At 40.8% G+C, this 27,389-nt stretch overlaps 1 protein-coding gene across 2 annotated transcripts in view; it reads right to left on the bottom strand.

The window, feature by feature from the left end:
* VAPB (VAMP associated protein B and C) overlaps positions 1-27,389 on the bottom strand; it is a 76,327-nt gene that overhangs the window by 33,353 nt on the left and 15,585 nt on the right. For both annotated transcript variants that reach the window (XM_004482350.5, XM_004482349.5), the window contains exon 2: positions 3,782-3,934. In XM_004482350.5, the coding sequence (XP_004482407.1) occupies positions 3,782-3,934 (153 nt within the window). The remainder of the gene's footprint in view (positions 1-3,781; positions 3,935-27,389) is intronic.

The raw sequence follows: 27,389 nt of genomic DNA, 5'->3' as shown, positions 1-27,389 counted from the left end.
TATCAAGGATCAAGGGGCCCAAAGCATGGCATTCAGGGTCAATTAATTCAAACAGAAAGTACCCTGTACCCTCTCACTTACTGCCTCACCAATCTAAACAGATCCCAGAAGGGGCTACTCTAAGAATGAGATGAGATGAGTACTTATCTAAAGAACAAAGCACCCCTTTGGGGAAGACCACACATTTTAACCTATTGACAGAAAGTTTAGATAATAGCTGTATCAAACCATTACTTTACTAAGTTTATAAAAGGGGGTTCCTTTTTTTTTTATAGGAGGTACTAGGGATTGAATCTGGGAAGTGCACACTCAGCCATTGAGCTATACCAGTTCCACAGAGTTTTGTTTTTAAAGGCTCCAATAAGTGATTTGCCATCTTCTGATCTTCTGAAGAAAATAATAAAAGATAGGTCAGAGCTCAGACTTGTGAAGCATAACGTAAGCTCAAACATTAGGTTAATCTGAACAGTGAGAAGACCTTTCCAGGCTATGTCTGAAAGATGTCTGACAGCTAGAAAATCTGGCTCCTCATATTAGGAACCCTTCAATGTGTGTTTTCAAAACCTCAGTCCTTCTGGCCAGCTCCATGGGTGGACATGATCATAATCATGATCCTCTCTCTCTCTTTTAAAGGGTTGATTTACAACCTCTCCTGTTAGCTATCACATCCCAAGGATTTTCACAAATGAGAGAGAAAAAATGCATTAGTTGTGTCTTTCCCAGACATGCTGTGACATTCTGGATGGCAGGCAAGGCAAAGACAATTATATATATATATTTTTTTTTTACATTTTTCTCCCCTTCCCCCCATTATCTGCTCTCTGTGTCCATTTTCTGTGTGTTCTTCTGCAACCGTTTGCATTATCAGGCAGCACTGGGAATCTGCATCTCTTTTTTGTTGCGTCATCTTGCTGCATCAGCTCTCCATGTGTGCAGCGCCACTCCTGGGCTGGTTGCACTTTTTTTCACGCAGGGCGGCTCTCCTTGCAGGGTGCACTCCTTGCTCAGAAGGCACCCCCACACGGCGTGGCAGGGCACTCCTTGCACACGGAAGTACTGTGCATGGGCCAGCTTACCACACTGGTCAGGGAGTCCTAGGGATCAAACCCTGGGCCCTCCATATGGTAGACAGATGTTCTATCAGTTGAGCCACATCCACTTCCCCCCCACCAATAATATTTTAACTTGAGGCAATGGTTACCTTTTTACAGGTTATATTTAACAATTTACTAGGGGTTTTTCACTATAAAATCAGTGGATATAATAGAAAACTTGGAAGACAAAAACATGTAAAGAAGAAAAAACATGAATCTCTTCTTAAACTTAGAAAAGGTCCATAAATCAATAAAATATATATAGAATTTATTTAAGTCCTGAGATCAAAACAAACCAAATAAAAACAAAGGAGCCCTTTCTCAATGCAAACAAAATCTTGTCTCATCTAGGAGAAAGGCCTGCACACACATGGACATTTTATAAATCAACTAACTTTTTCCCCAAATACATTACATTTGGAGTGAGGGCACATTAGGTTTTATACTCGTTTGTAAATGGAGCCATCCCCGAACAGTGCTGAGGCCACTGGAGCAGGTGCCAAGACCCATGTGACCCGAGAGACCATGCCACACTCTGTACCTTAGTTTTCTTCTGGAAAAGGAAAGTCATCACCACAAAGCTTGGTCTTCCTTAAGTAGATAAATAAAAACCAATGCCAAGGATTAATTATTACTATTTTTTTTGTAAAGATTTATTTATTTATTAAACCCCACCCCACCCCCCACCCCCGTTGTTTGCTCTCTGTGTCTACTCGCTGTGAGTTCTTCTGTGTCCACTTGTATTCTTGTCAGCAGCACCGGGAATCTGTGTCTCTTTGTTACATCATCTTGCTGCGTCAAGCTCTCTGTGTGTGTGGCGCCAGGCTGTACTTTTATCGCGTGGGGTGGCTCTCCTTATGGGGCGCACTCCTTGCACATGGGGCTCCTCTATGCGGGGGTACACCCCTGCGTGGCACAGCGCTCCTTGTGCATATCAGCACTGCGGGTGGGCCAGCTCACCATATGGGTCAGGAGGCCCTGGGTTTGAACCCTGGGCCTCCCATGTGGTAGGCGGATGCTCTATCTGTTGAGCCAAATCTGCTTCCCTATTACTATTTTTTTAATCCTTCTGAGGAGGGAGGGAACAGATCTTTCTGGAAGATACACACACACACACACATTTATTTCTAATGTTGGAAAGCACACCTATACTGTGCAACAGTCTAACGAGAGTATTTTAACCCAGAAAACCATGCTACTTCATTCCATATTTACTGTTAGAAAAACTGGGAATTTTCATCTACTGACAACCTTGCTCAAATTTGATATGGGCAAGGAAATTGAGAGGAAAAAAGAAGTGGACAAAAAAGATTTCCAGAAAAACTTAAACCATATCATCCAGGGAATACAGAAATGCCAACATCTTGGTCCCTTCCTTTCTCAAGGAAGGTAGCATGCTGCAGTTAAAAACCAGAGAGAATCAGACACATCGAGACTCTGACACTTGCTAGCTTCGTGACCCTCTGTCTGATCACCGGTCTTCTCCTTAGTAAATGAGGGTAATAACGCATTCTCACAGGGCAGACAGCAGAAATCCGAAGAGGGAATTCATTTGCAGTGTCCAACACATAGAAGACCCTCAATAAATGTGGGCTCCCAGCCTCCCAACTTCACCTGTAGTAACCTGACTTAAGAGTCCAAATCAGGTCCTGCAGCCTCAGAGAGTAGGGGCTGACCAGGAGAGACCAGGGGATGTAGAGATTAAGAACTGCAGAAATGACTGGATAATGAAACACCTTCTCTTTTTTCCAGACGTGAATCATTTTCTTTTAGGTGTCAAATGAGTAGCCAAATGTATCACAATCAAAATCTATCATGGAAAAAGCCAGATTAGGTACTCATTTCAAATGAGTAGTAGGTTCTAATGATGCAGAAGCCACTGTGACATTGAATAACCTCATATTTAAAGGTTAAATTCATACTCCCCCATAGCTTCTCCAGAAATATAAAAGGCAAGCCTAGGTCCAGAAGTTCTAATGAGCTAAAAGTTTATTCCAATTCTAAATACATTTAAACTCCAACCCATCACTTACATCTCCTTAATTGTGAAATCCAATTCTCAATTTGGGCACTTTACCAGCATCTTTTCAAAAGTTGGACTTTGGAAAATATATGCAGTCTCAGACAGTAGGGGGGAAAACCTATCAGACATGCACAAAACTTACACCCTTGAATATATTCCAATTTCCTCAGTCCTCATCTCCCTTAGCCTTTCATAATCAGTAAAGTGCAGTTACCAATCATTGAAAATGGCATGAGCTTAATGTCAGAAATCATTTAGCTTAAATAAGAAAATAACTCCATTTAGCTTTCTCCCACAAAGTAAAATTAAGTTTGTTTAGCCCTTTTTTATTTATTGCCAAAGGGCAGATTTAATTTCAAGGGAGTGAAAACCAAACTCATTCTGAAGTAAAGTCTGAAGTTACCATTTGAATTGTGCTCTAACTATTGAGACACAAAGTCTGTAAACATTAAACCAAAGAGGCATTATTTATAGAAAAGCAAAAGGTGAGTGAAACCCACTAAACTTTTTAATCTGGGGGTGGGGTGGGGTGGAGGGTAGATTGAAAAGGGGGAAAGTCTACCATCTTATTTTGCTACATTGTAAATACAAGTTTTAAGAAAATCCACTGGTTCTAGGGGGGCTTTTTTAACCCACCTTGCTGGCCTCCAATCTCAGGACTTACCAGATACATTAATGGATGTCCCTGCATCAATGATCCCACTGTTGGGCCTCACGCAGTACCTACGCGGTGCCGTGGTCTTCACTTTAAAACACACATTTCGGTCTGTTGGGTTGCCAAGCTTTAGGTTGGTGGTGACAACATCAGTGAAGGGACCTGTGGAATGAGAAAGAAACTGATTGGGGATCTTGTGAGAAAAGTTTAGAAGACTGGCTCATTTATGATATGGGGTTGGGAGGGATATGGAATATGGTTAAAGGAAGATTCAAGATCCAAAATTGGGAAATGGACTTTGGCCCAGTGGTTAGGGCGTCCGTCTACCATATGGGAGGTCCGCGGTTCAAACCCTGGGCCTCCTTGACCCGTGTGGAGCTGGCCATGCGCAGCGCTGATGCGCGCAAGGAGTGCCGTGCCACGCAAGGGTGTCCCCCGCGTGGGGGAGCCCCACGCGCAAGGAGTGCGCCCCATAAGGAGAGCCGCCCAGCGTGAAAAGAAAGAGCAGCCTGCCCAGGAATGGCGCCGCCCACGCTTCCCGTGCCGCCGACGACAGCAGAGGCGGACAAAGAAACAAGACGCAGCAGGCAGACACCAAGAACAGACAACCAGGGGAGGGGGGGGAATTAAATAAATAAATAAATCTTTTAAAAAAAAAAGATCCAAAATTATTTTAGGAACATGTCAAGAAATGGGAGAGATGAGCTGAAGTAACATGTAGTAGCAGTAAAAGCTAAGAGTTATCCTCTTCTCACCAGGTCACCGGACACCTGATAAGCATTCTAACACAGTATCTCCTTGAAATCTCACAACTTTATCATTGCTGTTTTAATAGATGAGAAAACTGAGATTTGGGGAAGATAAGTTACTTGTCCAAGTCTTCACTGTCAATCAATGGTCATTAGGATGTAACCAAGGTGGCCTGAATCCAATGCCAGTTCTTAACCTATGCTAAATACTGACTTCCATAATGACAAGATAAAGAATACTAACAGGATCCAAAAAGATAATCAAGTACAGATGTAAAAAAGGCTTTGGGGTTGAATTTTCAGTAAGCACAGATACCCCCAACAATATAGCCTACCTACCAGAAAACTCAATACCATCTCAGGCTACAGTAAGAAGTTCAGAATCCTGCTGGGCAGCCCAGCCTGAAATGACACAACCCATTTTAACCCAGGCCACTGGGAAGATCAAAACAAAGCTCAGAGTCCCCTAGGGTATTTATTATTATTATTAATTTCATCTCCTAGTTTATTAGCTTTTCAATTTAAAAAGTAACGTGTTTCTTAAAACAAACCAAACAATGAAAGATGCATAAAGAAAAAGTTAATAATCTTTTCTTTGTCCCGAGGTAACTAATATTAACAGTTTGGGAGCTCTACCCACATCATCAATGCTTATATAAGCAATATATACATATATGGGGAGAGGGGGACAATTTACAAAACTGGGATCATACTATTAATATTAACCTGAAACTTGCTCTTTCAAACTTCCCAATTTACCATGAACGCCTGATCACTGGGTTTAGTAAAAAGTCAGGTAAGAGGAAGATGGGAAGTGCTGACTACAAGACTTCTTAGTCCCTTTTCAACCCCTTTTTAAATTAACATCTTTTTCAATATGTAAATCAGTGACACCTTTGCATTTGTTCTCGCAAGCTCCTCACTCCATCCTTTACTTTATAAGGAAGTAGGAGATGACAGTGGGAGGTGGGTATGCTCCTACTGTGTTCACAGGTAAGAAATACATAACCTCAGGTCTAAGAAGACCCCAAAAAGGCACTCAAATCTGCTCTGAAATTTTTTCAATGAGACTCTATAAATTCCTGAGGACAAGAATTATACCTTCTCCATTTCTGTGTTTCGAGCACTGTTCCTGGAATCTAATAAAAGCCTCAATCTATATATCTACCAGAAGGAAACAACTCTGTGGATTATCTTTTTTTTTTTTTTTTTTTTTTAAGATTTATTTTTATTTATTTAATTCCCCTCCCCTCCCCCGGTTGTCTGTTTTCTGTGTCTCCTTGCTGCGTCTTGTTTCTTGTTTCTTTGTCCGCTTCTGTTGTCGTCAGCGGCACGGGAAGTGTGGGCGGCGCCATTCCTCGGCAGGCTGCTCCCTCCTTCGCACTGGGCGGCTCTCCTTATGGGTGCACTCCTTGCGCGTGGGGCTCCCACGCGGGGGACACCCTGCGTGGCAGGGCACTCCCTGCGCGCATCAGCACTGCGCACGGGCCAGCTCCACACGGGTCAAGGAGGCCCGGGGCCCGAACCGCAGGCCTCCCATGTGGTAGACGGACGCCCTAACCACTGGGCCAAAGTCCGTTTCCCTGTGGGTTATCTTTGACAAAATTAAAATCCCAGGCTGGCTTTCTTCTCTAGGTACTCAGAATACGAAAAATCTATCTGATATGGGCTGAACTTAAAATATAAATTAAGAAATCGGTAATGGTGAAAAGGAAGAAAGGAAAATGGACTCAATTCCGAAATCAAATAATCTACGGCGAGTTCTGTATATGGCTAATTCTGAAATGGTGAATTTGTTCCAATGAGATTGATATGTAAGTTAAGGAGACAATCTGAGAATAAAACAAATTTCACATTTGCTTTGCCCCCAGCTGAACCTAGCTTCATAGAAAAACACAAAACACTCAAAGGCATACCTCAAACACCAACCAGCTACCACAACTCACAGCATGTCTTATGAGCTACACACATCCACACCTGGTGTTAACAACTTTTCAGTCTCATTTCAGATAGCCTTCCTTTTACCACTTCGTAAAGTGCAACCCTTATGACATCCACTTCCACAAGCAAACTTCAGGTCTTTTCCAAGGTAAAGTGCTAGATTTATTGTAGTATTTATGTGGTTTTTTTTAACCATTTAAAATGTGTAAAACTCTTCTACCAATTTTATTAGGTTCCTAATTTTGTGTGTGTCACTGACAGTTTTTGAGTACCCCTAAACCCATTTCCTTCATTAGCCCTGTGGTTTACTGTGCAATTTTGCATAATGTAGTAAGTTTAGGAATGCATATGTTGTAGAGCAGAACAGACTGTGCTACTGGATCATCTATTGTTTGGGGTTACGTAGACTAAAGGGTATTCTTATTAGGTGGGCAAATAACACCTTCAAGAATTAAATAGCTGAAGAGAATTTCTCCATCTACTTACCTTTCAATAAGCCCTGCCTTGATCCTCTTGGAGTCAGTCTGGGAGTCACAGAAGGGAGGTATTATGAAGGTTCATAGATGTCACTGTAGCCAGAAGTAGGGAAAGGTGGAGTCTTTGGTATTGCATCTCACCTAATGCCTTCATCACAAACAACCCTTCCTACGCACTCTATGACATCTCCTTATGAAAACTAAAAGTTTACGGTACCCCGTGGCCCCAAAGTATTTTCAGCTACAGTGAGGGAGAGCCAGATGCTGACAAAGCTCCATCCATCTAACAAGTTTTTGGCACCTAGGGAGAAACAGGGCACTTGCTGCAGAAGGCAGTGTTTGAGGGATTATGGAGGCAGCAGCTCTCTGTAACTCTACCCTTTTCCACTTTCCTAACACATACAGTTTGACTTATAATGAAAAAAGAGAAAGTAGGACCTCCCAATAAGTCTCTCTGCTTGTTTAGGGTGGGGATCACTTCAGCTATGGTAAAAGAAAAGTGATATCTAAACACAACTCTTGATTTTCTAGGCTCAAAGTAAGCCACGAACACACAGACATGTACAAATGGCACACAAAACCACAAGGGCACAAGCAAATCACCAAGTTCATACATTCCTGGAACTCCACATAAAAACTGTCATTCATAGCTGGCCCAAACAAGATGATGAAGTGAGACCCTTCAAGGTACCATTCAGGCACAGAAGCTTTGAATAACCACAAAGAACTAGCAGAAATATCTTTCTCAAAGCTCCAGAAAACAGTCGAAGGATTATGGTAACAGGATGAGAACCAAATCAAGAAAGAGCCTACTTAAAAGCAGTAGGATTTCAGGAGGCCTACTGGCCCCACACCTACCTCAGCTCTCACCTGTTCGGTGTGGCACTGGCTCAGGCTCCCAGTGTAGAGCTCTGCTCCTGTCCCAAAGGATGCCCCCCTATGCTATGGCCTGGAGCTATTATCCAAACTCATTGTATGGATAAACTCTGACGGAGGGCATTCACACAGATCAATCTGCAAAGACTGGGAAAGGTGTTTTCTTTTTATCTTTCCTTGCTTTCTGTTGTTCCCTCCTGGTATTCAAGGAAAGTTCCTAACACTAGCTTCACAAGTTTAAGGAATTGATGCCTTAGTGTCCAAATTCCAGCAGTGATACATTAAAATACCAAAATGTCCAGGTCTCAACAAAAGATGACAAAACATACAGAGAAACAGAAAGCAATGGCCCAGACAAAGAAGAAGATTAAAGCATTAGAAACCATCAATGAGGAGGATCAGACATGGTACATTCCAGAAAAAGGCTTTTTAAAAATGGTCCTAAATATGCTCAAACAGCCAAAGGAAAATATGGACAAAGAACTAAAGGATATAAGGAAAATGACAGATGAACACAAAGACTATGAATAAAGAGGGGGCAAGATTATGTAAAGAAACCAAACAGAGCTGCAGACCATAATAACAAATTTAAAATTCTTTAGAGGGGTTCAATCTGCCAGATTGGAGCTAGCAGAAAAAAGAATCAATGAACTTGAAGATAAGACCGTTCAAGTTATCTACTCTGACTAGAAAGAAGAATAAAGAAAAGAGAATAGAGCCTGAGAAACATGTGGGACACCATCAGGCATACCAGAAGAAGAGAGAAAGGAGCAGAGAGAATATTCAAAGAAACTGGCTGAAAACTTCCCATATTTAGCAAAAGACATGAACATACACATCCAAGATGCTCGATGATCACCAAACAGGATAGACCCAAACAGACCCATACCATACAATATTGTAATCAAACTGTCACATGCAAAGGTAAAGAAAGAATTCTGAAAACCACTACAGAGAAGCAATGTGTCACATAAAAAAGAGCCTCAATAAGATTAGGTGCTGGGAAATGGATGTGGCTCAACCAATTGGGCGCTCCAGTTTACTATATAGGAGGTCCAGGGTTTGACGCCCTGGTGAGGGCAAGCTGGCCCACGCAGAGAGCTGGCCCATGTGGAGTGCCGGCCCATGCAGGAATGCTGCCCCCTGCAGGAGTGCACCCCTGTGTGGGAATGCCACCCAGTGCAGGAAGGCCACCCCATGCAGGAGTGCCAGCCAACACTGAGAGCTGGTGCAGCAAGATGATGCAACAAGAGACACAGAGGAGAGAAAATAAGATGTAACAGAACAGGGAGTTGAGGTGGCGCAAGAGAGTAGTAACCTCTCTATCACTCCAGAAGGTCCCAGGATCAGTTGCCAGAGCTGCCTAATGAGAATACAAGCAGACACAGAAGAACACACAGCAAATGGACACAGAGAGCACAGAACAGTGGGAAGGGTGGGGGGAGAAATAAATAAAATAAAAATCTTAAAAAAAAAAAAATTAGGTGCTGATTTATCCAAAAGAAGACATGGAAACAAGTAGGCAGGGTGATAACATATTTAAAGTGATGGAAACACAAAAAAACTGCCAACCAAGAATTCTATACCTGGCAAAACTCTCTTTTAGAAATGAGGGAGAGATTAAGACATTCCCAGATATACAAAAGCTGAGCAAGTTCATCACCACTAGTCCAGCCCTACAAAAGATGCTAAAAAGAGATCTTTGGATTAAAAGGAAAGGACAATAGAGAATCGAGGGAAGCGGACTTGGCCCAATGGATAGGGCATCCGCCTACCACATGGGAGGTCTACAGTTCAAACCCCGGGCCTCCTTGACCCATGTGGAGCTGGCCCATGCGCAGTGCTGATGCACACAAGGAGTGCTGTGCCACGCAGGGGTGTCCCCAGCGTAGGGGAGCCCCATGCGCAAGGAGTGCGCCCCGTAAGGAGAGCCGCCCAGCGCGAAAGAGAGTGCAGCCTGCCCAAGAATGGCGCTGCACACACGGAGAGCTGACACAACAAGATGACACACCAACAAGAAACACAGATTCCTGGTGCCGCTGATAACGATAGAAGCGGTCACAGAAGAACACACAGTGAATGGACACAGAGAGCAGACAACTGGGGGGGGAGGGGAGAGAAATAAATAAATAAAATAAATCTTTTTTTTAAAAAACTGAGAATCGACTGAAGTCAAATGAAGAAATAAAGGTCTCCAGTTAGGGTAACAACAGGTAAATATAAATGCCCCTACTACTATATTTTTGGTTTGTAACTCTACTTTTTTACTTCCATCTAAAAGGTAAATATATGAAATATGATAAATCAGTGGTTTTGAACTCATAATGTTGATAAACATGTAATTTGTGATAAAAACTACATAAAGGTGTAGGGTGGAGGGTTATAAGAGCATAGTATGTATACACTATTAAAGTTAAATGAATATCAAGGAAAACAAGATTTTTACAGATTTAGGATGTTAAACTTAATCCCCATGGTTACCACAAAGAAAATATCAGAGAAACTGCAAACTTGTCGAGACTCAAACTAAGTATTTAATACAAATTCTAGGGGCAGGGGCAATGGGGACTTAATGCAAAATGAGTGTAGGATTTCTTTTTGGGGGTGAAGGGAAAGTTCTACTAATGAATGGTGGTGAGGGTACTGCAAAATAGTGAATGTATTAATCCAACTCAATTATATACTTGGGAGGAATTGGAATGGTAAGATACATGTTTCCACAATCAGAAAAAAAAAATTGAAGAGATAATGACAATTAAATGTAATACCTCATACTGGATGGGATCTAAGAAAGGTAAACAAAAGGCTCAAAAGGACATTATTGGGACATAAGAAAACATTTGAACATAGACTGTAAGCCTTTTAACAGTGTTAAATTTCTGGAACTTGGTAACTGCACTTAGGTGGGAAATGTACATGGAAATATTATGTGTTCAAGGAGCATATAACGCACGTTATCTCCTCTCAAATGTTCAGAAAATCTATTGGATGGATGGATGAATAGAGGGAGGGAAGGGGAAGGAGAAAGAAGGGCACAGTGGCAAAATGTTAAAATTGGATATCTGATAGGGGAATCTGTTGGAGTTCTCTGTATGGGGTTTGTAATATTTTTGCAACTGTCCAGTAATTTAAAATTATTTTAAATAAAAAGTTTTTAAAAATTGCCAGTCACAAGAATTCCATGTAAGCATAGCTCTGGCTCAACAAGCCCAGAAATACTGGAGGAAAAGGAGAGGAAAGAGGACAAAAATGTGTATCTACACAGAGAGATACCTGAAAAGGAGGATATTGATAAGAGTTTGAATGTGATTCATAAACCATCAGGCCTTAAGGCTTTCGAGATACAGGCTTAAAGTTATTAATTTCAACACAATTCTGCCTGAAGAACATGGAAAACTCCAGAATCGAATGCCAAGAATTCTTAATAGTTTGCAAACACATTTTTAAAAATACAGATTTTTCTAAGGTGGTAAGAAGTCGAGTGAGAACAGAAAATACAGATACTGTCAAGATTTTTCCCTTATGAAATTAAGAATACTTAGTAGTTTCGAACTCTGTTTCTAGTGTCGTCATCTCCCACCCCCCACCCCTGCATTCTCCTTATGAAATTTGGTTGTGGGGAGGGGGAGAAGCCAAATTTAAGTATATTTTTCTCTCATACTGATCGCCTCTTCTAGGTACTCTATAAAAATAAACAAACACTAAGCTGCTTACAGAAATTCACCCAGGTTAATGTATTACATAGTAATCTGAAAGACGTTTCAAATGCATCACATAAAATGTAGTCTAAATTGCCAGAATTTTTACAATATTTGTAATAGTAAATAAGCAGTGTAAAGTAAGTATGCCAGATTTTCCACCCAACACTCAATCCTAGGTCTTTAAATGCTAAGGATTTCTTGAGCTTACGAAGGTTTATTTGTAAAAATCTGGGGGTAAGCTATGCTGAAAATATATGCAAGTAAATGCCATCATTAGTAAAATATCAAAGTCCCATGGGTAAAAATCAAGGCGTTTTGGCGAAAAAAAAAAAGCCAACCCTCCTCTCCCCACATCAGGCAATTTACTCTAAGAATTTTATTGAAAATAAATTCTATTCAATTTGAGTAATTACAGGAGTTAAACCATGTTAGTGTTCTCCTTTTCCCCCCATATTAATAAATTAGAATACACAAAAACCTCAATAAAAATGATATAAGGGCTTATGAGTATCATTCAGATTTTTACTATTCACTTTCATTTCATAAAACTGCCATTTCCATTAAAACATTATGTAAAAAATGGCATTTTACTGTACCAACATGAATATTTATCCCCGATGAAGTCAAACATTGCTTAAAAAGTAAAGGCAATTTTACAAATGGAATCTCTTTCAAAAGTTAAGATTTTTTTTTCTTTTAAGAGACTAAAAGTATGATTTGGTCTCTCTAGAACTATAGTAACATAATTTTCATTATTTTCTTTTCTAATCTTCTATTCCTTATTTCACATAATGTCTACATAAAAACTAGGAACTAAACATCTAATGTGTGAAATGTGTGGTCAAAAAGAAAAAAGAAGCAACATGAATTTGGGCATTTATTTTTTTCTTTTTAACAATTTGAATAATGTTCTTTATGCCATATGCTATGCATATTCATGTGTGAAAATTTACATATGGTTTTGATAGATGCTCATGAACTAAGCATTAACTAACCTGAACATGAATTCCCTGACATGCTTTAAAAGGCATTTATATGAAGTTAATCACAGTATAAACTATTTCCTCCAGGTCCCACGGTTTGGCTGTTAATCATTTTAAACTATGCATTTTAAGACAATAAGGAGACCTAGAATTGACCTGTTTTAGAAGGAAATAATATGATACAAAAATCTACATAGTATTAAAAATTAAAGGGAGAACATTTAATTTTTGAGTCTTAAAAAAATGAAACCTTAAAATTACCGAATTTAAAGGTCTAGAAGGTCACAATCCAACAAAATCTTCAATACTAAGAGTCAGGTTCCAGGTACTAAAGATTTCATAAAAATTTTTAGAGAGATTGAGAGGTGAAGAATTTTCTTTTTATTATTATTGAAATAATGAAAATGTGCTATTAATGATTGAAGTGATGAATGCACAACTATGTGATTATACCAAATACCACTGATTGTACACTTTGCAGGAATTGTATGCTTTATTAATATGTATCAATAAAACTGATTTGTTAAAAAAAAAGGCTGGATAAGGTTATCCATCAGGAAACATAACAGCATTTTGTGGAAAAAATATTCCATTAAATCATTAAACACTCTACCAATCTATGCATGGTTTAAGTACTTCTTTTCTGTAATCATTAATTCAGAGACCCATGGAGGAAAAGACTATAAAACTTCTCCTTTAAGCAAATGCAATACCATCTTTACAAAAGAATCAAGTTCAGTTCCCACAGGCAGTAAGAGGGAATAGTGAAAAATCCTAGGGAACTCAACTCAATCTTGGCTTTACTTACCTGTAATAACCTCAAATATATAACATCACCCCATTTGTTAAATGGCAGGATAGAACTTTTTTTAAGGTGTAAACATATTTTACTTTTAACCCAGCAATTCAGTTCCACTGGAAAATAAGGATTACAGACACACACAAACATATCCATATATAAGTACATATAAATATGCATACATATATGAATAAATAAAAATGCTTTGTTTTGCAAAGAAATTGCTTCTCTTCCTTTTCTGGAGTTCATGAAATTCTGGTGTTAGGAATACATATCCTTCCTTTGTAATTTATTGCCTTAAGTAGCTACAATATTTTGAAACTCAAACTATATGTGTTAACAAATAAGTCACACACCAATTTCATATATAATCTATCAGGTCTCAGCTTTGCAAACATAAGCTTAAAATTATTAGCTTCATATTTTTTTCACTCTGCATAAAAAGGGTTGTATTATTTTGTACTCTTGTAAACACGATTTAGGTAAAATAGCTCTCCTTTCTCCAACCCCTCCAAAAAAACAAGTGACTATTTTATTTCCCTTCAACTCTAAAAAGTGAGTTGTCTGTCTCCAGAAGACTAGAACTGACAACGGTTAAGACAATAAAATTATGGTTGAGGTTTCACTTCAGTAGATTGTATATATGAGGAAAGTATATTAAAAGGGGAGGAAGAAAAATGGACACTAGTAAAATCTGCAATATTTTATTGTAAAATCTGCAATATCTTATTGGAGACCTTTAAAAACTATCCTTTGATGGTCTATTTTCATTAAAAGGTATCCATGGCTTTCTGCTTCCCTTATCCATCTTCAATGCACCAATTCCCACATTCTTGCCTTTCTTGTTTATGTAAGTCTTCCCCTTCTCGAATGGAAACTCCATGAAAACAGGGACATTTTGTCCCTCTTGTTCATTACCAATCATGAGCACCTGGATACTTCCAGGCATAAAGACGGTGCTCAATAAATTTGCTGAATCAATGCCCAAGCCCAGCTTCTATCTAATATTTTCAATGGTCTTACTCTTCCCTCCCACATCCCCTTGGAACACCCAGGCTCCTGAGACTGCTGCTGCTCCCTTCCCAGCATTATCACCCTTTCATTTTCTGCATAAGACTTATCCAGGGATATTTTGTTTGTTTCTTCCTGTTTGTCCTTCCAGAATAAAGCTCAACGTGAGAGGAGATGGACTATGCCTGCCATATTAATCCCTGTAGCCCTGAGGCTGGAATCACACAGCACACATAGTGAAAGGGCTCAGTAAATGTGTGCTGCAGGAACAGACGCCAGGATTTCCTCCAAAGGTTAACTCACCTCTGATTCTACCCCATTTTATATTCATCATGAGGATCTGAACTCATGCTAAACTTCTGCTGGTTGTTCATATAAAGATTGAAGGTATTAGTAATGCTTAATTGTGCCGATAATGGTTTCATCATCATTATTCTATGATCTTTTTTAAAGTTGCCCCTAAAATATGATAGATATCACAGTATTAGATAATCAAAGAAGGTAAGTGTTTAAGTGTTAATTTAAGAGTAAGAACAATGAGAAGTTTTTTTAAAAATCTATTTTCCTGAATGAATTATTAGTTCACACATTAAATCAATGATTTGGAAACAAAAAATAAAGTTTCACAACCAATGTTTTCAATAGTAGACACTGTATATCCAATATTTCAGCAAAAGGCTTAATTGTATAGCTCTTCTTTTGAAATAATCCCACAAAATGAACCCTTCATATAGACACATAACTTTTCTAAAGAAATCTGAGAATGCAAAGTATTCTAAATTAATAAAGTAACCTCCCTAATATCCCCAGGAGACAGCCAAATTGCTGAGAAATATCACACCCATTATTAAAGCAATGACAAGTACACTCACTGATGATCCATCAAATGCACACAATAAGCCAGCTTGATTAAATCAGACCACACCAACCTCACAGGCTCCTTATTCAACTCACCAGTTTCCTAGCTCCAAAACACAGCCTGCCACCAACGCCAATGGCTGGAAAACTACACCACAAGGCACTCAATTGTGCTGTAAGAATTCAACAGGAAAAGAACCCAGAAAAAGCCAAACCCAAGAAAGCCATCCAAAAAAAAAAAAAGAGAAAAGGCTAGACAGCAAGGGATATCCTAGGAAAGTGAAAGGTATTTCACCTTATACAACAGATAAAAAATGGTTAGTATTCAGACTGTATATATAAAGAAGTCCTACTTATAATAAATGTGCCAAATTCTTATGAAGGAGTAATATACAACTGTTTAAAGGAGTGAAATACATTTTCAACAATAGACGGATCTCAAAAACATGTTAAAGGATACCCACAGCATGATACTATTAATATATTCAGTGAGGGAAATGGATGCTCAACCAACTGGGCTTCCATCTACCATTTAGGAGGTCCAGGGCTCAATGCCCAGGGCCTCCTGGTGAGGGCAAGCTGGCCCACACAGAGTGCAGGCCCATGAGGGCAAGCAGCCCCGGCAGGAGTGCCCCCCTCCATTGGAATGCCACCCAGCATGGGAAAGCTGCCCAGCACAGCAGTACCAGCCAACATGGAGAGTTGGCACTGCAACACAATGCAACAAGAGACACAGAAGAGAGAAAATAAGACGACGTAGCAGAACAGGGAGTTAAGGCAGTGCAAGAGAGTAATTGCCTCTCTCCTACTCTGGAAGTCCCAAGACTGGTTCCTAGAGCTGCCTAATGAGATATAAGCAGACACAGAAGAACATAGAGTGAACAGACACAGAGAGCAGACAACAGGGGGAACGTGGCGGGAGGGGGTGAGAAATAAATAAAATTAATCTTAAAAAATATATATATATATATATAAAGTGATACAGAAAAAAGCAGAAATAGTTCATCCTAAATAGATCTGGGATGTAAGGGCTTTTGAGAGGAGAATGAATGCGGAGAGATGGAATGCAGAAATGTATTCAAATTACTAGAAGTTTTATTTGTTTTATTAATGGAAGATTAAAAACAGATAAAACACATTATTAAATTTAGTCATTCTGTACTGGGGTCTTTGTATTCTACTATCTGTATTTTTCTGTGTTTTTCTCCAAATAAAGAAAGTTACTGTAGTTTATGTAAGACAATGTCCTTTTTTTTTAAATTTATTTATTTATTTATTTAATTCCCCTCCCCTCCCACGGTTGTCTGTTTTCTGTGTCTTTTTGCTGCGTTTTGTTTCTTTGTCCACTTCTGTTGTCGTCAGCGGCACGGGAAGTGTGGGCGGCGCCATTCCTGGGCAGGCTGCTGCCTCCTTCGCGCTGGGTGGCTCTCCTTATGGGTGCACTCCTTGCGCGTGGGGCTCCCCTACGCGGGGGACACCCCTGCGTGGCAGGGCACTCCTTGCGCGCATCAGCACTGCGCATGGGCCAGCTCCACACGGGTCAAGGAGGCCCAGGGCTTGAACTGCGGACCTCCCATGTGGTAGACCGACGCCCTAACCACTGGGCCAAAGTCCATTTCCCCAGACAATGTCCTTTTGAGAGAATTTTCTTCTTGCCCAGAATATCTTCTATATACAAAAATCCTGGAATTTTGAACTGTGGAATTGTTGAAAAACAATATATCTACATTTTGCAGCCATTCTTGAGTCATTTATAAAAATCAAGATTATAATTTAAAATATGTTTACAGTAGCAGTGGTCTCATTAATTCAACACAAAGAACTACATCAACAATTTTGGTAAAATCTATTATATGAAATTTGAAGACTAGAAGCCTTCGCCCATTAAGGAAATAAATACTATGACTACTTTTCTTTGATGTACTAGATTTTTTTTTTCTGAAGAGAAAAATGGCTGAAAATTTTACATAAGAGCTGACACTTAATATATACTATCTATATGCAGGACAAAGACAGATAATAGAACACAACTGGAGATTTATTTTATTTTGGTATGACTTTTATACATCAGTTCTAAAAGGATCTGAGATATTTCATAAATGGAATGTTTTCAATGTACAATCTTTATCTCCTTGGCTAACATCAAGTAATTTTTCTCCACTTAAAAGACCAAAATTTGTGATTACAGTGATCATAAATTTTTTTAAAAATTACATTCTATTCTAAATAAGTCTAAATAGGGGAGTGGCAGAACATAATTTTTCATACAAAGCAAGTCAAGATAGACAACATTCACAAATTAGGAATATGAGTGATAAAAAAGCAAGGAGCAGGAAGCAGACTTGGCCCAGCGGTTAGCTCGTCCCTCTACCACATGGGAGGTCCGCGGTTCAAACCCCGGGCCTCCTTGACCGGTGTGGAGCTGGCCCATGCGCAGTGCTGATGCGCACAAGGAGTGCCATGCCACGCAGGGGTGTCCCCCGTATAGGGGAGCCCCACGCGCAAGGAGTGCGCCCCATAAGGAGAGCCGCCCTACGCGAAAGAAAGTGCAGCCTGCCCAGGAATGGCGCCACACACACAGAGCTGACACAACAAGATGACGCAACAAAAAGAAACACAGATTCCTGTGCCACTGACAACAACAGAAGCGGACAAAGACAACAACACAGCAAACAGACACAGAGAACACACAACCGGGGTGGCGGGGGGAGAGAAATAAATAAACAAATCTTTAAAAAAAAAAAAAAAAGCAAGGAGCACCTCTTTTCCAGCTGGAACCATGGAGGGCATTGAAGAAAAGAAGGAAGTTCCTGCTGTGCCAGAAACCATTAAGAAAAAACAAAGGAATTTTGCTCAAATCAAGCACTTGACAAGGAAGTTTGCCCAAAAGATGGCAAGGAGGAAGCTTATCTATATAAAAGCTAAGCACTATCACCAGGAATACAGACAGAAGTACAGCACTGAGATTTGAAAGGCTAGAATGGCAAGAAAAACTGGTAACTTCTATGTACCTGTGGAACCCAAATTGGCATGTCATCAGGATCAGAGGTATCAATGGTGTGAGCCCAAAGATCTGAAAAGTGTTGCAGTTTATTTGCCTCTGCCAAATTTTCAATGGCACTTTTGTTAAGCTCAACAAGGCCTCAATTAACATGCTGAGAATTATGGAACCATATATTGCATGGGTGAATCCATCAATAGATGGATTTTCAACCTGGCAAGAAGTCAACGTGAACATCAATAACCCCAAGATGGCGGCTGGAAAACCACCCCCACACAAGATTCTGCCATCCAGAGCAAGATTTCCTCCAGAAACCAGGAAAATCCTCAGATATTCCCCAAAGACTTTATCATTGGGCTGTTATGAGGGATTACTGGGGGTTAATCAATCAAAACAACAAACAGCTGGGACTCCTCCCCTGCCATTAGCAAAAGGGTGGACTAATTAACAGTTCAAAAAGCAGGTGCAAAGCCTGAATTCACTCGCTCTCTCACTTTTGGACCCCTGTTCCTGCCCTCTGTGCCGTTCCTTTGCCGTTTTTCCTCTGCCATGATGGCCATGCAAGTAACACCGGGGCATTTACAATCTATAATGGAGAATTATAGTCTGTAAATCAGCCCGCTTTATCACTTTTCAGCCCCTTCCTCTCTACCTGTGACCCATGAACTGTTATTCTCTCCCATTTCTCAACCCTCCCTACCTGAATAAATTACTGGCCTACCTTTATGTTCCAACTTGAATTTTCAATATGTGAACAATGAGAAATAGCACAATGTAGTTTATCACTTCATGTGCAATCTGGTCTGATTTCCTTTTCAGTAGAAAACCTAAGTGGTGATACCAGTGAAAAGAGATGATCAACCAGGTCAGCAGATTTTTAAACAAATTCAACAAGAGGCCAGGAAAAAGGGCTGTGAGACTTGGATGAAAAAATCTTCTATTTCCCCTTTCTCTGCTTTTGAAAATCATACTCATTCTTGAAAGATCTGCTCAAATGCTACCTCTTTCAGAAAGACTTACTAATGTTTCCAGTCCAAAAAAATTATTTCTTCCCTACACTGGATTCCAACAATCAACTGATGATTGCCAAATTTAGATCAGCAATCTGGCCCTTTCCCCTGATTCCAGACACCACTGCCTATTTAACATCTCTACTTGCAGGTATAATAAGCACCTTAAATTTAGCATGTCCAGAAGGAACTCTTGATTCAGACTCCCCTCCCCCAAACCAACTGCTTCACCGGTTTTTCCCATCTCTAGTAAAAGAAACCATCATACACACAACTGCTTGGGCCAAAAGAATGCAGGAGTTACCTTACTTTTCTCTCATCTCCCACTCCACTATTTCATCTATCAGCAAATTCTGTCAGCTTACCTTCAAACGATTCAGAAATAACACATCTTTCACCACCTCCACTGTCACCATCCTGGTCCAAGCATCTGGCTCTCTCTCGATCCTACCCTGATTAATGTAGTAGCCTTCCAGCTTCCACTTGTCCCACTACCCACACATCTCCCATAGCTTACCCCACACCAGCCATAACAGTCGTTTAAACACAGACTCCTGCTCAAAATCCTCTGTGACTTTCCATCTCAACCACAACAAAATCCAAGGTCCTTCCCACAGCCTGCCTAGGCTCCTGCAAGGCTCCTGTCCTCCATGGAGCACATCTCCTCCGTGCTCCCACAAGCACTCCACTGCAGGCACAGAGACCTTGCTGTACCTTGAACATACCAATACAGAGTTCTCTACCACCCTGAGTGGGGTCTTGCATTTACCCATCCCTCTGACTGGAATGGTCTTCCCCCAAATATTTGCAGGGCTCACACACACATTTTTACAGGTCTTTGTTCAGGTCTCAAGGATGTGCCCCCTCCCCCACCACCACCCCATTTAAAACAAAGCCCACTACCTAATCCCTTTACCCTGCCCCACCTCCTTTTGTCATTTAGTACTTAGCATTACCTGACACCTTATGATACATATTTTCTGTTTATTTAGTGTCCCTCTTCCCCACTAAAAGATGAGCTCCATAAAGGCAAGCATTTTATTGGTTTATTCCTCTTAGCCTCTCAAGTACCCAGAAGAGTGCCTGGCAAACTGTAGGCCCTCAACAAATGACTTGTGAATGCATGGTCCAGGTACTATGCTAGGCACTCAAGCTAGAGGGATGAAAAGGACACTGTTGCTCCCACCCAGAATATGGGGAAGACAGAGTAAATGTACTCACAGAGCTATTCCAGGGTGTACCCAGAAATCACAGCTCAATCTCTGGGATAAGACTCTGGAATGATATCTTGAAAAAAAATTTATCAAATGATAGTGACATTAGCTAACATTTAACAGTGCCAGATCTATTAGAAGCACTTTACATGTGGTAACTCATTTAATACTCTTAACAATACCCTATAATAAAGAAACTGAGGAATGGAAAAGTTAAATGTTATCCAAAGTCAGCTGGCTTTTAGGCGAAAGATCCAGGAATCAAACCTAAGCAGTCTGGCCCAAGAGATCACACTCTTGCTAGACTGCATATTACCTCTCACTGTATGCAACACTGTATTAAAGGTAATATATAAAGTGTTATGTAAACACAGAAGAAAGTGGGGAGGGCAGTGAGTTGAACATTGAGGGAAGCCCTGGAGTCTGAAAAGCAAATGATGAAAAGTATATTTTGAGCTGTAGAAGCCCAGGTGAAACACAGCATTATTAGAGTGCAAGAGGTGTTTAGGGGACAGTACTAAATATTCCAATATGGCTAAAGGAGGAGGAGTATGATGGCGCCAAATGAAGGCAAGGCTGGAAAGACACAGTATAGCCCTTTAGTGAAGGGCTCCTTTGCTGGGCTAAGAATTTTGGACATGAACCAATAAGATCTAGGGAGCTAATGTATGTTTTTAAAACAGAAAAATGGCGTGATCAAATTTCAGTTTTAGAGAAAACTATTTTTCTGGAAACTGTACACAGGATAGTTTGAAAGTTGGGGGAAATAGGAAGAGAAATTAAAAACAGAGAGTTGGGGGGGACATGGTACTACTACAATAAACCCAAAGGGAGAAGGCCAATTCAGGCTATGGCAGTGGGGACAGAAAGAAGCAAAGAGATACTACTAGAGGATGTTTCTGCCTAAAATGGACTAATGAGGTATGAGAGGTAAGGAAGGAGAATGAAAGATAAGTTTAGGATTTCTGGTTTGCCCAACTGGGTCAAAGGGCCATTCACAAGATATGGAAGACACACTCTGGTGGGAATGAGGGAGTAAATCATGAGTGCAGTGCAGAACATACTAAGTCTGAGGAGCCTGTGTGATAACCAGGCAAGGAGGGATGTCCAGGAGGCAAAGAGCCTGGAGGTCAAAAGGAAGTTTTCTGTATAAAAGTGGGAGCTGAAGGCATTATTACTGTTTTTAAATCATTTTATAACATATATCCAAAACAAAATTTTCCATTTCAATCACTTTCAAGCATAAAACTCAGTGCCATTAGTTACATCCACAATGTTGTGCTACCATCACCGTATACCCATCACCTAAAATCTTCCATCATCCCAAGAAACTGTACCCATTAAGTAGTAACTCCCAATTCCCACCATACCCCACTAAACCCCAGGAACCTTCTAATCTACTTTCTCTATGAATTGGCTTATTCTAGGTATTTCCTGTAAGTGAAACCATGAAATAGTTGTCTTATGTCTGGCTTATCTCATTCAGCATGATGTCTTCATGGCTCATCTATGTGGTAGTATGTTCAAAACTCCATTCTTTTTCATGGCTGAGTAATATTCCATTGTGTGTATATTATACTTTTTTGCAGCTAATGCTGCTTTTTATTGAATAAAGTAAGAGTGGGGCAGGTATTTGTGTGTGTATATACATGCACATATATATTATACAAGCACACTACATTTTGTTTATCCATTCATCTGTTAATGGACACTTGGACTGTCTCTACCTTTTTTGGCTATTGTGAATAATGCTGCTATGAATACTGAAACACTGCTTTCAATTCTTTAGGGTGTATACCAAGAAGTTGGTAATATGGTAATATGGTGTATTAGTCAGCCAAAGGGGTGCTGATACAAAATAGCAGGAATCTGTTGGCTTGTATAAAGGGTATTTATTTGGGGTAGGAGCTTACAGTTACCAGGCTGCAAAGTGTTAAGTTACTTCCCTCACCAAAGTCTGTCACCATGTGTTGGAGCAAGATGGCTGCTGATGTTGCAAGAGTTCAGGTTTCCTCTTCCTCTTAAGGCTCCATCCTCCAGTTTCTTCCAATATCAGCTGTAGCCTAGGCTAAGTCTCATCTCTCTCTTGAGGCTTCTTCCTCTCCGGGCTCAGCTGCTCTGGTCTCTCCACAAGGTCAGCTGTAGATTATCAGTCTCTCTCTCTTCCTGTATATATGGAGCCGTCTCTATTCCCCTTAGTTCTTCTTCCGTGTGTTTACTTCCCTGGGGGTCCAAGATTCAAAACTCCAAATTCTCTCCTCTGCCGGTGTTTTCCTCTGCCCTTGAAGGCAGGGACTCAATGTCCTGTTGACGTGGTCCAATCAAAGCTTTAATTATAATTTAATCAAGTAAAAGTGAAATCTCTGAATTTAATACAATCTAATACACCCAAAGGAACAACCAGTTTACAAAACATAATCCAATATCTATTTTTGGAATTCATAAACAGTGTCAAACTGCTACATATGGTAATTCTATGTTCAACTTTCTGAGGAATAGACAAACTCTTTTCCATAGTGGCTGCATCATTTTACAGCCCCACAGTCTTAGTCTCCCATCTGCCAGGAAAATAACACAATAGGTTGGCCTAACAACAGGAATTTATTGGCCCATGGTTTCAGAGACTAGAAGGCTTGCTTCCCCCCAGATTGGTACTTCCGGTCAGCCAGCAATCCTAGAGGTTCCTTGGCTTTTCCATCACATGGTGATGTCCTCTCTTTGCTCTTCTGGATTCTGTTGACTTTCAGCTTCCGGTTCTTCCCATGGCTTTCTCTCATTACTGAATTTCTTCTGCTTATAAAGGACCCCAGTCATGTTATTTAAGAACCATCCTGTTTCAGTTGCCCAAACCTTAACTAAAATAACATTTTCAAAAGGACCTATCTACAACGTGTTCATACACACAGGACTGGATTAAAATTAAGAACATGTTATTCTGGAGTACATAATTCAACCTACCACACCCACCAACAATACATGAGGGTTACTGTTTCTGCATCCTCACCATGCTTGCTTTCTGATTTTTTAATACCAGCCATCCTAGTGGGTGTGAAGTGGCATTTCAGTGCGTCTTTATTTTGCATATCCCTAATGGCTAATGATGTGAAGCATCTTTTCATGTGCTATTTGCTGAAACCATTATTGAGGTAACATACAGAGAACAGTGAATAGAAAAAGACTAAAGACAGAATCCTGGAAATCAACAAGGTATGGTTAAAAAAAATGATAAAGAAATTGGCAGTTCACCAGAAACATCAAAGACAAATGTCACCGAAAGAAACCTGGTGAACTGAAAAAGAGTTTCCCTGGAAGGGATGAGGTCTGAAACTTAAAGAAGAAATAGAATATTAATTGAGATTCATTACTTCTAAAACTGTAGTTGTGATGGAAGACCAGGAATTCATTTAAGGGGGGGGAACGACCTACCATATGTATCTAAGTGATGTTAAAAGCCAAGGGTAGGGGAGCAGATGTGGCTCAAGTGGTTGGGCACCCGCTTCTCCCATGAGAGGACCTAGGTTCTATTCCTGGTGCCTCCTAAAGATGACAAGCAGATGAGTGGATACAATGAGTGGACACAACAAGTAGAGACAACAAGCACACAGACAAGGGAGCCATTTCAGGGTGGGTGGGTGAGGAAAATCTAGAGTTCTGATAGAAAACCTCCCAAGGTGGAGAGGATGGAAAAAGAGATAGAGAGGGGGAGAGGAGAGAAAAAAGGAGAAGGGAAAAGGAGAGAAGGAGAGCCTGTACCACTGAGCATACTAACAAGGCTCCAAGAGGAATAAGCAAAAGTGGCCAAATATGTGTGGAGGTAAACCAGAAGAGAGTGATCAGGGAAATCAAGGGAAGAGTGTCAAGAAGCAGGAATGGTGACCAGTGTCAAATGCTACAAAGTGCACACATACTGTGAAAAATGCAACAACAGATGTAGTGATGAAGCAATAATTAAGCTCCTGGGCAATGGATGGTGAGATGGAGACTACTCTTTTCAGAAGCTTGCCAAGAAGGAAAGGGCAAGAGAGGGCAAACATGACTAACAAAGCAATTTTTCTTTTTAAAAGGTAGAAGAAACAGCACTCAGATGTTTAGTGAAGATGACTAATTGCCAAGCACTATGCTCAATGCTAGTTATATAAAGAAAGAAAAAGAAACAATCTTGCTTTAAAGAGGAAGGGCAACAAAGCATTCATTAAAAAATAATAATAAATGAGCTGACCAAGTTTTCCCTGGAATTCTCCCCACGACCTCTCATGTTTCTTCTGCCTCTGCCCATCTGTGAGCTAGATTAGAGCTTAACTAGGCATCCACAGTAAAATGTGATTTCCCTGCTCCCAAATTTCACAAGAAGTTCTGAATGTGCATCTACAGATTCTCTAAGGAGTGATCCATGGCTTTCCATCATCCAATTAGTAAAGCAGTGCCTGACTTTAAAAAGGTCAAAAAAGCACCAATTTAGATTTTCTGAGCAGGCCATGAGGATACATTTATATGCCAACAAATCAATTCAAGCAACAGAATGAGAATTCAAATAAGCTTCCACGAGGACAAACCTTTGGTTTTTCAGCAAATCCCTCTTTTTAGTCTTGTATGTGCTTCTATTTCAAATGATCATACCAAACACTGAAAGATGACTAAATCCAGGGTGTTTACCTTCTTTGGGATACTAAGAGAAGAAAACAATATTAAGAAAAGAATACATTCTACTAGTCACTAGTGAGAAATACTCAAGAACAAAAACCTTTGGCGCTTATATTCTAACAGGGGAAACAGAGTGAAGCAAGCTAGTAAGATAGGGAATCAAAAGACGGATCTGGAACCTGACAGAGTCCATGTGGATATCAATAACCCCAAAGATGGCTGCTGGAAGGCTCCCACCCCCAAGATTCTGCTATCCAGAACAAAGACTTCTTCTGGAAGCTAAGAAAAGCCGGGGATATTCCCCAAGGACTTTATCGCTGGGTCCTCATTAGGGGATTGATGGGTGGGGTGATCAAGCAAAACAGCAAATAGCTGGAACCCCTTCCCTGCCATTAGCAAAGGGGTGGAATAATTAATAGTTCATAAAGCAGACCAGGAGGCCTGAATACTCTGATGCATTCTCTCGCATGTGGGCCCATCCTGCCTCAGCACACTGTTCTCACCGTTTTTCCTCTGCCAAATGGCCACGCAAGTAAACCTGGGGATTTAAAATCTATAATGGGGAATTGTAGCCTATAAATCAGTCCCCTTTATCACTTCTCACCCCCTTCCTCTCTACCTGGGACCCCTGATGTGTTATTTTCTCCCATTTCTTGTCCCTCCCTATCTGAATAAATTACTGGCCTAACTCACCTGACGTGCTCTTGAAATTCATTTCTGCAGCATAAGTCAAGAACTTAAATAAAATCCAGTAACTAGAGCAATGAGTTAAATGAAGCACACGGAGAATAACTGTTAAGACAAAACAAAACATACAAGTGACAATTTGAGGTGATGTCAAAAAAAGATGGATCAGAATATCTCCAAATAGTATCCAGGAGAAGTCAGTAGAAGTGGTAAGCTCTCAAACAGAAACAAGAGATTCATTAATTAAATATTCAGGAAACCACTAGTACAAATCCTGGATTCTGCCCTCAGGAATTTTTAACATCTTTCTTCTTCAGCTAAAAGAGATTTTAGTCTCATGTTCATAAGGTTAGAGCTGAAAGAAACAGATATTGAGTTCATGCCTCCTCACTTGTCAGAGAAATAGCTCAGGAGGCTAGCTGAGTACCTCTTCAACATGGGTAGGCACCTGGGTTTCCTCTCCCTCTGTAACACAAAGCTCACAAGCTTTGGAAGCTGAAAGGCCTCGGAACAAATTCAGATTGTGCCAAGTCCTGGGCCTTGGCTTTCTCATCCCTAAAATGCAAGTGATGATAATACCAACTTCTCAGGTAGGTGTCATTCCTTTCCTTTCCTTTTTCTACCACACTATAAATGTTGAGTGATGCAACTAATAGGCTGAACTGGTACCCAATTAACTCAGAAACACACCAGGAATCTGTGTCTCTTTTTGCTGCATCATCTTGCTGTGTCAGCTCTGTGTGTGTGTGGCACCATTCCTGGGCAGGCTGCTCATTTTTTAACGCACGGAGGCTCTCCATACAGGGCGTGCTCCTTGCACATGGGGCTCCCCTACGCAGGGGACACCCCTGCGTGGCACAGCATTCCTTGCCCGCATCAGCACTGTGCATGCGCCATCTCACCACATGGGTCAGGAGGCCCTGGGTTTGAACTCTAGACCTCCCATGTGGTAGGTGGACGCTCTTATCAGTTGAGCCAAATCTGCTTCCCCCAAACTAAATTAAGAGCCATAATTAAAGGTTTCCAGGAAGTGGATGTGGCTCCAGCGATTGAGCTCCTGCCTACCATGCAGAAGGTCCCAGGTTCCTTGCCCGGTGCCTCTTAAAGAAGACAAGCAAGGCAGTTTGCTGCTGCAACACGCAGGCACAGCAAGCTGATGCAATATGATGACTTGTCAAGAGACATGAGGAGGGAAGCGGACGTGGCTTAACTGAAAGAGCATCCGCCTACCATATGGGAGGTCCAGGATTCAAAACCAGGGCTTCCCCGCTTGGGTGGTGAGCTGGCCCATGAGTGGCACTGCCACACACAAGGAGTGCCGTGCTACACAGGGGTGTCCCCCAGGTAGGGAAGCCTCACATGCAAGGAGTGTGCCCTGCATTGAGCCGCCCCACATGAAAAAAGCGCAGTCTGCCCAGAAGTGGTGCCACACACAGAGAGAGCTGATGCAGTAAGCTGACACAACAGAAAGAGACAGATTCCTGGTGCCGCCGAAAATGAAAGCGGACACAGAAGAACACACAGCAAATGGGCCACAGAGAGCAGACAATGGCAGGGAGGTGGGGGAAGGGGAGAGAAAATAAATAATAAAATAAACCTTTGAAAAAGAGAGAGACATGAGGAAAACATAATGAGACACACAAAAAAGCAGGGAGTGGAGATGGCTCAGG

This window comes from Dasypus novemcinctus, chromosome 24 (genome assembly GCF_030445035.2).
Source record: "Dasypus novemcinctus isolate mDasNov1 chromosome 24, mDasNov1.1.hap2, whole genome shotgun sequence".
NCBI classification, from domain to species: domain Eukaryota; kingdom Metazoa; phylum Chordata; class Mammalia; order Cingulata; family Dasypodidae; genus Dasypus; species Dasypus novemcinctus.
This window is presented reverse-complemented; position numbering and strand designations above follow the sequence as displayed.